General features: G+C 56.2%; 1 protein-coding gene and 1 long non-coding RNA gene across 9 annotated transcripts; one reads left to right on the top strand and one right to left on the bottom strand.

Annotated features, from left to right (window-relative positions):
* The first annotated feature begins 948 nt into the window (after positions 1 to 948).
* Positions 949 to 11,591, top strand: EPN3 (epsin 3). 6 transcript variants are annotated; one of them, XM_027974717.2, is made up of 10 exons: positions 949 to 1,189; positions 4,190 to 4,866; positions 5,825 to 5,943; positions 6,622 to 6,702; positions 6,948 to 7,076; positions 8,006 to 8,093; positions 8,563 to 8,832; positions 9,009 to 9,125; positions 9,256 to 9,486; positions 9,712 to 11,591. In XM_027974717.2, the coding sequence occupies exons 2-10, from the start codon at positions 4,329 to 4,331 to the stop codon at positions 10,047 to 10,049; spliced, it is 1,911 nt and encodes a 636-aa protein (XP_027830518.2). In that variant the 5' UTR covers positions 949 to 1,189; positions 4,190 to 4,328; the 3' UTR covers positions 10,050 to 11,591. The 6 variants fall into 6 exon arrangements, with proteins under 6 accessions (XP_027830518.2, XP_027830516.2, XP_014954193.3 ...); XM_027974715.2 differs by having other exon boundaries at positions 6,948 to 7,091; XM_027974716.3 differs by lacking the exon at positions 949 to 1,189 and adding an exon at positions 2,269 to 2,648 and having other exon boundaries at positions 6,948 to 7,091.
* On the bottom strand, positions 5,026 to 10,047 carry LOC114116864 (uncharacterized). Of its 3 annotated transcripts, none has more exons than XR_009595566.1 (3): positions 9,699 to 10,047; positions 6,979 to 9,119; positions 5,026 to 5,604 (listed from the first exon to the last, which is right to left on the bottom strand). It is a non-coding gene; the product is annotated as an uncharacterized LOC114116864 (long non-coding RNA). The 3 variants fall into 3 exon arrangements; XR_003590682.3 differs by having other exon boundaries at positions 9,989 to 10,047; XR_009595565.1 differs by having other exon boundaries at positions 5,026 to 7,029; positions 7,971 to 9,119; positions 9,989 to 10,047.
* Positions 11,592 to 13,480: the final 1,889 nt, after the last annotated feature.

Here is a 13,480-nt window from a genome sequence, read left to right as displayed (position 1 = left end):
TCTTAAACCCTAAAGGCCAGATCCCTTTGTCATCAGCCAGAGGTTATTCTGGATTCTAGCCTGCTTATCCCCTCCTCATGTCAAACCACCTGGCCTCTTTGAGCTTTTTTTTTTTTTTTTTTCTGCTTTAAAAACAGTCTCTTAACTTTCTGCTCCCTCCCTTGCTCAGAGAAATATGAAGTGGATGAGAGATGACTCTTGCTAAGCAGCATCTTGTCAGCTCCAGCTCAGACTCAGCACCGTAAATTCTTCTCTGTCAATAATAATCAATCTGAGCCAGGCTTCCTGTGCAGAGTGGGCTCCAGGCTCCCAGAGTTTGAAGAACAGTTTTGCTAATGGTGGTCTCACTGCCTTAAATGCTGATGCAGCACAGGGGGTGGGGGGAGACCCGAAGAGTGGCTACCGTCTCCTACCCACCTGGTTTTGCATTTGATGCTTCTGATGAGGACCTCATGGGCCTCAGGCGTCCTCCAGTCAAGATATGGCAGGTTTGGAGAGAGCAGGGCACTCTGAGCCTGACCCCATGTGAGAGATGCAGAGAGGGCGCTGTGCCTAAAGTCCTGATGCCTCCTTCAGGGTGGCCGCAAGGACCAGACGGAAAACCAAACAAGGCAGTAGCCCACCAAAGGGCCAGCCCCAGGGAATGGTGGTCCTGGCCCAGAGGAGGAAGGGTGGGGGGGGAGTGGGTGTTGCAGCCTCCCCTCCCCACCCCTAGTTTCCCCTGAGGAGGCAGAAGAAGGGTTAACTCACTGCAGAGTGGGGGTGAGTCCCCAGCACTGGCGCGAGATCTGTCCCTGGCAGGCAGCCTTTCCACCTCTGAAGGTGCTGCCTGCCTGGTCAGCAGGAAGGGGTTAACACGCCCTGCGCTTCCTCCTGTGTCCTGTTACTGCTGAGGCAGACCTGCCTGGCCAGCTGAGCAACTTTCCTCCTGAGTGCTGCCTGCCGGTTAGGCGTCCAGGAAACAAGTAGGCGGGAGGCAGGGCATTAGCCCCTTCTGTGGACCCTGAGCCACCCTTCTGAGGGGTCTGCACCTCCTGGGAGACGGTGGGTCTTCGGGACGAGGGTCCGTGGTGGATGGCTCTGGGGATACTCCCGAGGCTGTGCCGTCCTTCTGCTGCGCAGGCTTGGAGGGTCACTGCAGAGGCTGCCTGTGGCCCAGGGGCTGGGGCCAAAGGAGGCTGCATTGGAGGTAAGCTCTGGTGGTGCCTGGTATGGAAAGCTGGGGGCTTAATCTCCCTTCCAGGTCTGAGGGAGAAGGATGAAGAGGGCAGGGTGACAACAGAGGAATCTGGAGGCATCGCCCCCTACTCCCACCCCTCCTCAGGAAGGGGGCCTCCCAGGGCTGGCTCCCCATCCCGGGACCAACATCTTGGGTGGCATTCCCCACAGACTCCTTCCACGGCTTCTTCTCAGCCTCTGTTGCAGCTCTAGCCTCAGGACATCCCCCCACCCCCAACTCCAGTGCCCCCAGGACACATCTACCTTTGGGCTGACTTAAGCTTAGAGCTAGCACTCACTCCACTCACTGCAGCAAGGGTTAGGGCACTGCCACTCCCTGCCCTACTCAAGCGGCACCTGGTGGGAAGGGGCTGCCTCAGCAGAGGACGGGAGGGGGTGCTGGCCCATGGGGACACACACAGGCTTTGACAAACTCATGCACATGACTCAACATATCTGGGTTCTTTCCATCTCTGGATCCACTCTCTGGGAATGCCATCTGCTTCCTTAGTCCTGACAGATCCCCCACTGCTGTGGGCCCTGAGAAGAGCAGGCTCCTGTCTGCCTGTAAAGTTCTTGGTACCCCAGACACGGGAGAGAGCGGATGCTCTAGCCCCCGTGGCCTGCCCTGCCCCCTGCTGGCCCTTCTCCTGTGACCTCCTGCCTCCCCCCATCTCTGAATTGGCTGCTCCGCCTGGGCTTCTCAGTGTCCTTCCTTCCACCTGACAGGGTCTGGCTCAAGGTCACTGCGGTAACTCCATACTAGGCTGCCTGGCTGCTGCCGCTGCTACTGCCACCACCTTATCAGCTGCTGGGTTTCTGTTTCACTCCCCTTTATTTCTGGGCATACTGTGTTCGATAAAACCCTTTGCTTGTAACACTGCTGGCAGCCCTCCCAGCCACCCCCTCCTGAGGTCCTTCCTCTCCTTCCCCCTCCCTTTCTTGCTCCCTGGGCCTCACCCTGCCTTCTCTTCCTCCCTACCGCTTCCCCTCAAACTTCAGTGGGGGTGGAGCCTCCTGGTATTTCTGATTCCTCCCTTAGCCCCGCTCGCTCTGGCAGAAATGTGCAGAGAAGGCGCGTCCATTCCCACCTCCTAGGAGGAAAGTTCAAGCAGAGCCACAGGGCCCACACAGAGGGTCCCCTCCCACTACCCCCGGCCAAGCAGGAGGGCCAGGGCTCCTGGTGCAGTCAGGATGCCCGACTGGTTCTCCTGGTTTCAGTGGCCAGCCCTGGGAGAGGCTTGTACTCAGGCAGGCTCTAGGGCACAATTATTTCTCATCTTGACTCTTGCCACCTGCCAGCCCACAGGTTGGGGAGGTAAAGACAGGTTTGAGTCACTAGTGAGGGGGAGGGCAGGCATTAAACGAGTGCTGGCCAGGGCATCCTCAAAGAAGGCCTGTCGCTGGGATAGAAAGACAGCAGACTGAAGGTAAGCCCATCCTCAGCCAATGCTTTCTGTCCTGCCTGTGCTCACACAGGGCCCTGTGCTTTGGGCCCAGGCTCTCCCAAGCACAACTGGTCCTGATGAAAACTCCGAAGACTTTGAACGGTGCCCAGGTTGGCAGGGCTGGCTGGAGAGTTGAGGTTGGTTGGGGAGGGGAGGTTTGTTTTAGGCTGGCAGGGCTGGCTGGAGGGAGAGTTGTTTGTTGTGGGGTGGGGGTGGGGATCTTCCAACTCCTGCTGAGTCCCAGGGAAGAGTTGAGAAGTACAGTCTCCATGGGTGGTGCTGGGGGGTTTGGGTGGAGGCCAGGTCCAGCCATTGTGATAGTGTGTGTGTGTGTTCATTCCAGAGGGACAGTGGTGGCAAGGGGAGGGGATTTGGGTTTTGGTTTCTGGTGGGGTCCTAGAAGAGACTTCCTCTGTCTCGGGCCTGGTCCTGAGGTTGTGGGGAGGGCAGTGGGCTGGCCCTAACCGTTCCTCAGCTGGGAGATCAGAGGTCTGTCATGGGCCCAGGGCCTTGGGGGTTTGGGAAACCCAGACTGACCTTGCCCTCAGGTCATTTCATTTTGGCTGAGAAGGTAGGACTGAGACAATAAAGCAATCAGGTGAATTAATTACAAAACTGGTGATGCTGACAATAAGCACCGCATTTGTCTCCTGATCTGTACGTGTTAGTGCCAGCTAAGCCACCTACGGGTGACTGTGGGCATGCCATACCCCTCTCTGGCCTCAGTGTGTACAGTGGGTCCTTTTTGGAGGCAGCCTCCCCCAGATGCTCCTTCCTTGCCTTGCTGCCTCATTCCTCCTCACTCTTCCCTTTGAATCTCAGATCTCAGCTCAATCATCACCTTCTCTGGGAAAGCTCTCTTGATTTTCCTAGCTTGAGTATTCCTGTGTTCCTCTGCCCTCCCATGTTGGACTGTGATTGCCTGTACCCTCTCAACAGGACATGGGTGGGCCAAGACTTGTACTCTACACTTGCCATAGTGCCTGGCTTAGAGAAGTCCCCAGGAAATTGGTGTTGAATGAATCAAGCTACAAAAATAAATGATATAAAAACAGAGGAAAGTGAGGATGGAGAAGCTGGAAGGATCAGTCTTAAGCCCAATCCCAGCAGAAACAGGAGAGTTAGCAAGGTACAAGCAAAGCAAGCAGGCATTCCTTGGGGCTTACTTTTGTGTCCCTGACTAAGGCCAAAGGCTGTGGAACATATCTGCCTGGGTTAATCCTGGCTCTGCATTCCCCAGCTCTGTGATCTTGGACAAGTCATTTAATTCTTCTCCGACTTGTTCCCCATCTTTGAATAAAAATAATATCTTTGTAGGTGTGATTGTGAAGATTAATAAGCACACAAAGATAAAAGTACCTCCTGAATAATAAGTAAAATAAGAAAAATAAGTGCCTGCCAAAGGCTGTTCCTGGCAGCAGGGACACCCAGGCCAGGCCTGGTGGGCCAGGCCCACCTTGCTGGCTGAGTGGGGCCAGCGAGGTGGGCCATTAGCTCTGAGCTCCAGACCCTCTCTTCCTCAGACCCATGTGGAAGCCAAGGACACAGCTGCCCTGCTGAGAGCACAGCGGCGCACCCTTGGAGACCGTGACCTCGCGACAGTGGCCCTCGGCCCTCCACCTCCGGCTGGGGCAGGGGCCGCCCGTCTCCGAGTCCTCGGCCATGACGACGTCAGCGCTGCGGCGCCAGGTGAAAAACATCGTGCACAACTATTCAGAGGCGGAGATCAAGGTGCGCGAGGCCACCAGCAATGACCCCTGGGGTCCACCTAGCTCGCTCATGTCCGAGATTGCCGACCTGACCTTCAACACGGTGGCCTTTGCCGAGGTCATGGGCATGCTGTGGCGGCGGCTCAATGACAGTGGCAAGAACTGGCGGCACGTGTACAAGGCGCTGACGCTGCTGGATTACCTGCTCAAGACGGGCTCTGAGCGGGTGGCCCACCAGTGCCGCGAGAACCTCTACACCATCCAGACACTCAAAGACTTCCAGTACGTCGACCGCGACGGCAAAGACCAGGGCGTGAACGTGCGCGAGAAGGTCAAGCAGGTGATGGCCCTGCTCAAGGACGAAGAGCGCCTTCGGCAGGAGCGCACCCATGCCCTCAAGACCAAGGAGCGCATGGCACTGGAGGGCACGGGCATCGGCAGCAGGCAGCTGGGCTTCAGCCGTGCCCGTGGGTCCCCATCCTCCTACAACTGTGAGTCCAGGGCATGGCTGGGGACAGGGAGGCAGCCCGAGTTCTGACTCTAGCTCTGTGGCCCCAGCTGTAGATAAGAATCCCCCACTTGGAGGAGGGTCTGAAGATTCCGTGAGATAAAGAGGGTAACACGCCCGCACACAGCAGGTGCCCAACAAGTCAACGTGAACAACAGTGTTATTTATTGTAGGTTTGTTCCTGTTAACTCCTGGTAGCGGGGTGGAGGCAGAAGCATAGGCTCAGTCCTTATTCTGCCCCTTCCAAGCCGTGAGATCTCTGCCAGCCAGCTCTCTGAACTTCAGTTTCCTCATCTTTAAAGTAGGGATGAACTAATCTGTCTCCACTGTCCAATTTGAGGACTAAATGAGACCAAGCCCAGGAGTGCCCTCAACCCTGTGCTCAGACAGGCAGCACACGGTGCTGCAGAGTCGCATTCCTCTTGAACCCCCAGCTCAAGGGCACTGCTCTTGAAAACTGGGGCAGCTGCCTACTCCACTCTCCTCCCCGAGAAGAGGGGCACTTCCCTGATCTGAGGGCACTCAGAATGGCTTTCCTTAACAATGTGCTGAGGGCTTGGAGAGCTGTGACCTTGACTGAGTGCCACCTCTTGCCCTCCCACCACACTTGACCCTGAGCTGGATGGGGCACAGCTGGAAGAGTCCAGGAACTTGAATCAGGGGACCTGGGTTCAACTTGCTGCAGGACCTTGGCCAGGTACCCCTCAGAGCTGCTGCACCTCTGTAGAGGAAGGATTGGAATCTTTTATTGGGGTGAAGTGGAAGCCCTGCAGAAAGTGCCAAGCACACTGCTTGACCCCTTGGGGCCCGAGTCTGCCAGTTGCTGCTCTCCCCCTCAGTTTCCCTCTCTGAGCTTTAGCTTCCTGGCAAGGGGGGCGGTAGGGGAGCCCATGAAGACCTGCATGGTTACAGAAGCCACGATGGGTGGCTGGTCGTTGCAGCCTCCTCCTCATCCCCCCGCTACACCTCAGACCTGGAGCAGGCCCGGCCCCAGACATCGGGAGAAGAGGAGCTGCAGCTACAGCTAGCCTTGGCCATGAGCCGAGAGGAGGCTGAGAAGGTGAGGCCCCTCCTGGGGCTCCTGGGGGATGGGGTGAGGGGGACTGGAGGAGGGATGGGTGCCTGGATGCCTCACACCTTAGATTCTTGGGCTTCCCTACTCTGGGCCCCAAAGCCCTAGTCCTGCTCCCAAGGACAGCATAGGGCCTGTGTCCCTTGGGCTGGGTTACTGGGATTGGGGTCCGACTCCTCACCCTGGGAGTGGGGTCCTCTCTGACTGGGCCTGGAAGGGGTAGTGTGTGCGTGGTGGGTTGGCAGTGCCTGTTTGTCACATGGGCCTGCCATCACCTCATGGAGGGGAGGGGGTGAGTGTGCTGGCAGACACCTTCCTAGGAGATACAGAAATATGCTGCCCCCATCAGCTATTCTTGTGGGGGTCCAGGGACAGCCTACCTGACAGCCTCCTCTCTGCCATCGCCTCTGTGGATCCAGGCAGACCTGGCAGGACTCACACAGCAGGGCCTGGGGAGCACTCAGGGTCCCAGGAGAGGATGACTCTTCTTTTTAAACTGCATCTCAGATCCAGCTCCAGTCCAGGGAGCAGACTACACTCACACTGCTGTCTCGGGGCAGGCTGCCCACAGCCACTCAGGGTGGGCTTTCCTGCACAGGGCGATGTTGCCTTTTGGCCCAGATAGGAGCACTGGGCCCAGTTCACCCCTCTCTTCCTCCCTCGCAGCCGGTCCCCCCAACCTCCCACAGAGATGAGGACTTGCAACTGCAGCTGGCTCTGCACCTGAGCCGGCAGGAACAGGAGAAGGTAGTAGGCTAAGCCACCCATGCTGGTGCTGGTGAGGTGCTGGTGAGGTGCTGGCGGCGGTGCTGGTGAGGTGCTGGTGGAGGTGCTACGCGGGTACTGACCAGTCTCTTCCACCTCCCTGCGGTGGTCCTGCTGCCCCTGACCTCAGGGCGCCTCCCAGCCTGCACTCTTCTTGACTCTAGCTCAGGTCCCCTCAAGTCTAGAACGGGCAGCTCAAGTTTTCCTTACTCTGGTGCCTTCTGCAGGAGGTGAGGTCCTGGCAGGGAGATGACTCACCTGGGGCCAATGGTGCTGGAGCTGGAGCCCATCGTCGTTGGGACAGAGAGCCTGAAAGAGAAGAGAGAGAGGAAGAGGAGAAGCTGAAAACCAGCCAGGTAGAGGAGTCTCAGGTAGAGGGTTAAATATTGATAAAGAGTATAGAACAGTGCTTGGTATATAGTAAGCACCATTTAATGTTTATTCAGTGAAAATAAGGGTAGAGGGGATGTAGCAGACTGAGGTCCCATCCTGCATGGGCTGGTGACTCAGCTGGTGGCAAAGTGGGATGCAAAACATCCTGATGTGAGATGCCGGGTTTGGATTCTGTATTTGCTGCCATTTACTTTACAACTCAGGGCATGTCATTGTCTTGCCTCAGTTTCCTCCTCCATTCAAGTGTGCCAGTTGGACAGTTCCAACTCTGACATTCTAGGAGCATGTGATACTGTGGATCAAGTCTGAGAGTAGCCGCTGGTATATGGTACTGAAAACATCTTGGGCTCATACACATACTGTCCAAGGTGGAAGAGCGTGTAGCTGCTGGTAGCAAGGCTACCCTCCAAAACTGCTCATGCTACCCTTGGGATGTCTCTGTACTCTTTCAGCCAATGTTCACGGTGGCAAATTTCTTTCGGACATGGGCTTAGGGAAGTAGGCTTATCATAAAATGTGTCTTACCACTGATGGGCTGAGGGGCAGGACAGCCAAGGAAGGGGTCAGGCAGGCTTGCCTTCCATCCCAGCTCTCCCTCTCCCTGGCTGTGTGACTTAGGCAATTGCCCTCTTAGCCCAAGCTAGCACATCTGTAAAATGGGAACCCCAACAACCTTCCCTAATCACAATGCAGGTTGTTAGGAAAATCAGACACTAAACGGATGAGGAAACATTTTATAAACGGGAAAGCGCTCTGCAGAGCCAAGGGATCATTAATAGATGTTTGTGGAACGAGTAAAGAAGAATGAGCTGGAGTGAGGATGACAGGTCAGGGCCTGCCCTTCCTCTGGGCCCCACCTTCTCTTGAGCATGGCTGCCTCTCCCCCCAACAGTCCTCCAGCCTCGACTTGGTGGACATCTTCGCATCAGCTTCAACCCTGCCCTCCACACACTGCTCTGCTGACCCATGGGACATCCCAGGTGGGCATGCAGGGCTGCAAAGGGCTCCCAGGCTGGCCTCCGAGAGCCCCTTCCCCCCAGACACCTGCTGGCATTCCTTCCCCACAGCTGAGGGCCATTAGGCACGTCATTCACTTCTCTGAGCCTCAGCTTCCTCTGTGCCTTGCAGTTGGAGTGAGGGAGGGGACACCTCTAAGGATCTCAGCTTTTGGGAAACTCAGAAATGTTCTCTTGTTGCTTCTGGTCACCCTGAGTTTCCTGGCCCAGCCTGTCCCTGACTGGGAATGCGGCCTGAGCTGCCCATGCCTGGAGGTCCAGAATCCTAGGATGAACTTGCTGAATATGGGCTTCAGCTCACTGGGTGGTCCTGAGTCTGCATCCCATATGTGAAATGGGCCCTTGTCCTCCCAAATTGGTCTAGGTAACTGGGAAGGCTCTGGCCTGGGGGACCGAGTGGCTTGGGGTCACATCTGTGCTATCCCCATTTCAGGTCTCAGGTCTAACACAGAGCCCAGTGGCTCATCATGGGGGCCTTCGGCAGACCCCTGGTCTCCAGTTCCTTCAGGAAGTATCATGTCCCAGAGCCAGCCCTGGGACTTGCCTCCTGTGCTCTCCTCCTCTGAGCCCTGGGGCCGGACCCCAGTGCTGCCTGCTGGACCACCAACCACAGACTTCTGGGCACAGAACTCCACCCCCCACAAACTCCCCAACAATGGAGCCAACCCCTGGGGGAACCTGGTAGAGACCTTCAACACACCTGGTAAGTGGAGGGTCAAAGGGTATGGGTGAGGGGCTGGAGGACTTCTGGGCCCCCCTCTCTCCAGTGCCAAAGGGCAAGAGATCCTGTGCTAAGAGGGCAACTTGCCTGGAAAGGGACCAGCCCAGTGCTTGCCCTTTCTGCCAGCCCATCTCATCTTCCTTTTTCTCCTTGGCTAGCGTTAGATGGTTCTTCCACCTTTGACCCATTGGCCAAGCGTCCAGTATCCACAGAGTCCAAGGAAGGGCTAGAATGCACCCAGGCTCTGCCCTCTGGGAAGCCCAGCAGTCCTGTGGGTAAGCAGGAGGCAGGGAATGACTGCAAATGTGGGGAAAGATGGGCCCCCAGCACTGGCCTCAGCCTTCTTCCTCTCACAGAGTGACCACTCACTCTCCCTACCAACAAGCCCTGTCATTTCTATTCCAGAGCTGGACCTGTTTGGAGACCACACCCCCAGTGTAAAGCAAAATGGCACAAAGGAGCCAGATGCCTTTGACCTGGATGTACTCGGGGAAGCACTAGCCCCGTCCAGCAGGGACACCCCAGCACGCCGGACTCCTGAGTCCTTCCTGGGCCCCTCAGCCTCCTCCCTGGTCAACCTTGACTCATTAGTCAAGGTGCCCCAGGCTGTAAAGACCCGGAACCCCTTTCTAACAGGTAGGACACTCCCTTGTCCCTACTGGGTCTCCATACTAGGGTCCCCTGCTCTTTCTGTTTCTCCCTTCAGAGCCCAACCCCTGCCTTAAAATCTTAGCTCTTTTTTTTTTTTTCCTATTTCTAAGACCCGAGATCTTGCTACTTTGCCCCCTCTAGCCCCCTCCCCACTTAGGACTATGTCCCCTTGGCCCGCTCCAAGTCCCCCAACCCACCCTCGTTCCGCAGGCCTCAGCACTCCATCCCCCACCAACCCGTTCGGCGGGGGCGAGCAAAGCAGCCGGACTCTGAACCAGATGCGCACAGGATCCCCAGCGTTGAGCCTGACGGCCGGCGGGCCGATCGCGGCGCCCTTTGGCTCCATGACCTACAGTGCCTCCCTGCCCCTCCCGCTCAGCAGCGTGCCGGCCGGCGTGACCCTCCCTGCCTCGGTCAGCGTCTTCCCCCAAGCCCGCGCCTTCACGCCGCCGCCCTCCGGGAGCCTGCCGCAGCCTCTGCTGCCCACCTCGGGCTCCGCCGGACCGCTCAACCAGACCCCTCTGACGGATACCAACCCCTTCCTTTGAGCAACAGCCCCGCCCCCGGCCGCCGGCGCGTGCTCGCGATGCCCCGCCCCCTCCCTGAGCTAATAACAACTGGGCCCCGCCCCCTGGCGCGGGGCGGGGCGGAGCTTCCACGCCAGGACCCGCCCCGGGAAGGAAGGAAGGCTGAGACTCCGCCCAGAGACCGGTCTGGACTTTGCCCCCAGCTTCCGCGGACGCTTTGCAGCTCCCGGAGCTGGAGACTTCTCTGGGGCAGAGACCACGCCCCGTAATAAAGACTGGAATCCCTGTCCTCAGCTCTCCCCAAGTGGACTTTTTGCCAGGCGTGGCGGCCAGGTCTGGACCACAGCTTGAATCACTGGCTACCCTGGAAACGACTGCTCCACAATGTGGGGCACAAAAATGCTCCCACTTCCCATACAGCCCCCTCAGCCTAGCACCTTCGCTTGTCCATGCTCCTGAGACTCTATCTCAGTCATTCGATCATTTCATCCATTTATCACACAGAGGCGTGGGGAATAATCTAGAAGCAAAGGACAATAGGCAGTTGTTCCCTTGCACAATCATTATGTACTAAGCACCTTAGACCGATTATTTCGTTTAATCCTTGCATCAGTATTCTGAGGTAGATAATATTACTCCCATTCAGGACCAGCTACATAATTAGTGCAAAGTAAAAATGTGGGGTCCCTTGTTCAAAATTGGGTTAAGAATATAAAAATGGGAGCAGCAGAGCATTTGACCAAGGGCAAAGCCCTTGGCCCTGCTCCTTCTTTATAGGTGAGGTTCAGAGAGGTTAAGCAGTATGCTTAAAGTCACAGAGCTGGCAGAGTAGGGCTGGGATTCCAAGTCAGGGGACCTGGCTCCTCTGCTCTGAGCTCCCATGCTGGGCCCCAATATTCACAAATATTGACTGGCTGCTGTGGACAAAGCACAGGGCTCATCTCGGGAGGGACTCAAGAATTGCTAAGTGCACAGTCTCCAGGAGCTCAGAACCCACAGGGGCAAGCCCGGTCCAGGAGTCCCCACAATCCTTTGTTTTACTGACCCACCTTAAATCTGGTTCTTCTCTCCTCTCTTCACCAGGACTGGCAAAAAACTCAGTTTCAAACATGACCCCTCCTAGGGGGCTGGTGTAGATCAGAAACTGGGGGAGGAGCAGAACCTATTACCTTATCCTGAGGGCCACCATAGTCACCCTCATTCTTTTTCTACTCAATGCTCCCCCCAACCACGGGCACTGGTGTGGTCTTCAGTGCTCAGGGGCTGGCCCTGCAGGCCTCAGGCCTTTTGGGGGCCTAAGGTAAAATGTCCTTCCATAGGCCAGAAACAGCAAAGTTGAGGGAGGATACAGTGCTGGTCTTCTTCCTAAGGTAGGGGTGGGGAAAGGAGCTGCTTTGCTTTCTGGAGGGAGGCAGCCCTACTGTAGCTGTTTCAGACAGGGTGGACAAGAGCATCTGCTTAGGAGCGGGACTGACAGCGTTCAAAGCTGCTCTAAGGTTTCCACTTAATCACTTGTAATAAGTGGTTATGCCCTTTGACCTTGAGTAAATAACTTCTCTATGACTGTGCCTCCATTTCCTTATTTGTCAGATGAGGACAAGAGTTCCTTACTCATGAAGTGGTTGTGTGGTTCCTCCCAGGCCAGTGTCCAATTCAGCCCAGGGTCCACCCAGTTCAGAGACTCACCTTGAGGAATGAATCTGCTACATCCATCATTCCTGGTTTTGCCAGGCAGTACCCAGACCCATCTGTCTTCCGCACAAATCTGGGAGATCTCCATCCTTCTTGGTCACTGACCCACCTTTCACCCTTCCTCAACCTGGGTCTCCTCTTGTTAACTGGCTCTCCCTGTGGACACCACTTATGTGAGGATTCCCAAGGGATGCTATTTTGCCTCCCACCAAGAGGAAGTTGGTAATCTGGCTCCTTATCTTGCTCTGGACCATCTTCTGCCTGGCAGACCCCTCCCGCCTTGGAGGTTAGAACCACTGGGCATCCTGCCTCCTCCCACAGGGGGCTGTGCTCCACCTCATTCTTGCCATGCTCCAGCCTTGGCTCATGGTCTTCTCACCCAAATCTTGCTCAATCTTGTATGACTCCACTATCCAAGACGATGACCTCACCTCACCACCCCTTGACCTCTCAGCTGCTCCCACATCTGGTCACATTTTGGGGCTTGTCATCATCCCAGATTCCTCCATATTAAAGGCAGACTTCCTGTTCTCTGATCTTGACCTCATTCCTTCCAGGAAGCATGCACACCAGGGTCTCCCACCTGCGGACACTTCCATCACCCCACTATCCCAGTTTCTCAGCGATCTCTCTCCTCCAGGTCATCAAAAGCTTTCTCTCAACTGAATCCTTCCCATGGTATTTGTCATAATTAATCTCATCCCTCTTGAGAGTGTCTTTCCATCTCTCCCCTCACATCAAGTGCCCATCATCTCTATGTCCTCTTTCCCCTCCCTCCTGAGCCCGCTCCTGTCAGCCTCACCTCCTGGAACACATCTGCTATGTCCACCAATGGCTTCCATGTTGCTGAAGCTACTGGACCTTTTTTGGTCCCATCCCAGTCAGCTTCTCTGAAGTCTGACTCTCCCTCCCTGCCACTCTGTCCCTTTGAGACAACACCCTCTCCTGGTTTTCCCAAGACCCTCTGTGTCTTGAGTTCGTCAAGGCCAAGTATGAGCCCGAGCCTCTCCCTGCGGTCACCCTGGGTGATCTCTTCTGTGCCCACACCGTCTCTGCACTGAACACCCACTCTGCTTCCTCGTTCCCACCAACTCCTCCTCTGCATTCCTGAGCCTGTCATCTTCACACATACATCTCAAGGTCATCTCAAACCAACACATCCAAACAGGACCTCTTGAGCCCCCAACCTGACCCTCTCCCAGTGCCCCCCTTCCTTCTCAGTACCAGCCCCATTCTGCACTTCACTCTTGACACCGCCCCCAATAGGCAATCCTGATGATGTTTCCTTTTCTGCTGACCTCAAGTCTACCACCTTCCCTCCATCTCTACCTTGGCATAGTGCAGACCTCCCAGAGCTCTCCTCTGGGTCCTGCTATGGCCTTTGAACCCTTCTGCTTCCACTCGTGCCTCTTTACAGTCCATTCACCACCAGAAAGCTGGAGGGACCTCTCCAAAATGCAAGGTCACTCCCTCGACTAAAGCCCTTCCACAGCTTTCTTCTGCTCTCATCAGTAACCAAACTCCTGCTCACAGTTCAAAACCTGGCCCCTGCCCTCCTCCCTGTCTACGTCACCACCTCATCGGCGCCTCTCTGTGCTGGCTTCTGCAGCACCTCAGCCCTGCCTCACTGCTCTGCCACAGGGCCTTTGCACATCTGTTCCCCTGCTTCCCCAGCAAGTCCCCCAAGCCCTTTCCAGATTGCATCCTCTTGTTCTTCGAAGGCTGCTACACAAATGTGATTTCCTTAGGAAGGCCCTCCC

The sequence above is a fragment of the Ovis aries genome, chromosome 11 (assembly GCF_016772045.2).
Source record: "Ovis aries strain OAR_USU_Benz2616 breed Rambouillet chromosome 11, ARS-UI_Ramb_v3.0, whole genome shotgun sequence".
NCBI lineage: Eukaryota > Metazoa > Chordata > Mammalia > Artiodactyla > Bovidae > Ovis > Ovis aries.
This window is presented reverse-complemented; position numbering and strand designations above follow the sequence as displayed.

Coding starts and splice junctions, on each gene's coding strand:
- EPN3 (XM_027974715.2), top strand. CDS start 4,329: ATGACGACGTCAGCGCTGCGGCGCCAGGTGAAAAACATCGTGCACAAC. Junction 4,867..5,824: donor GTCCCCATCCTCCTACAACT/GTGAGTCCAGGG, acceptor TGGTCGTTGCAG/CCTCCTCCTCATCCCCCCGC. Junction 9,487..9,711: donor CCGGAACCCCTTTCTAACAG/GTAGGACACTCC, acceptor CTCGTTCCGCAG/GCCTCAGCACTCCATCCCCC.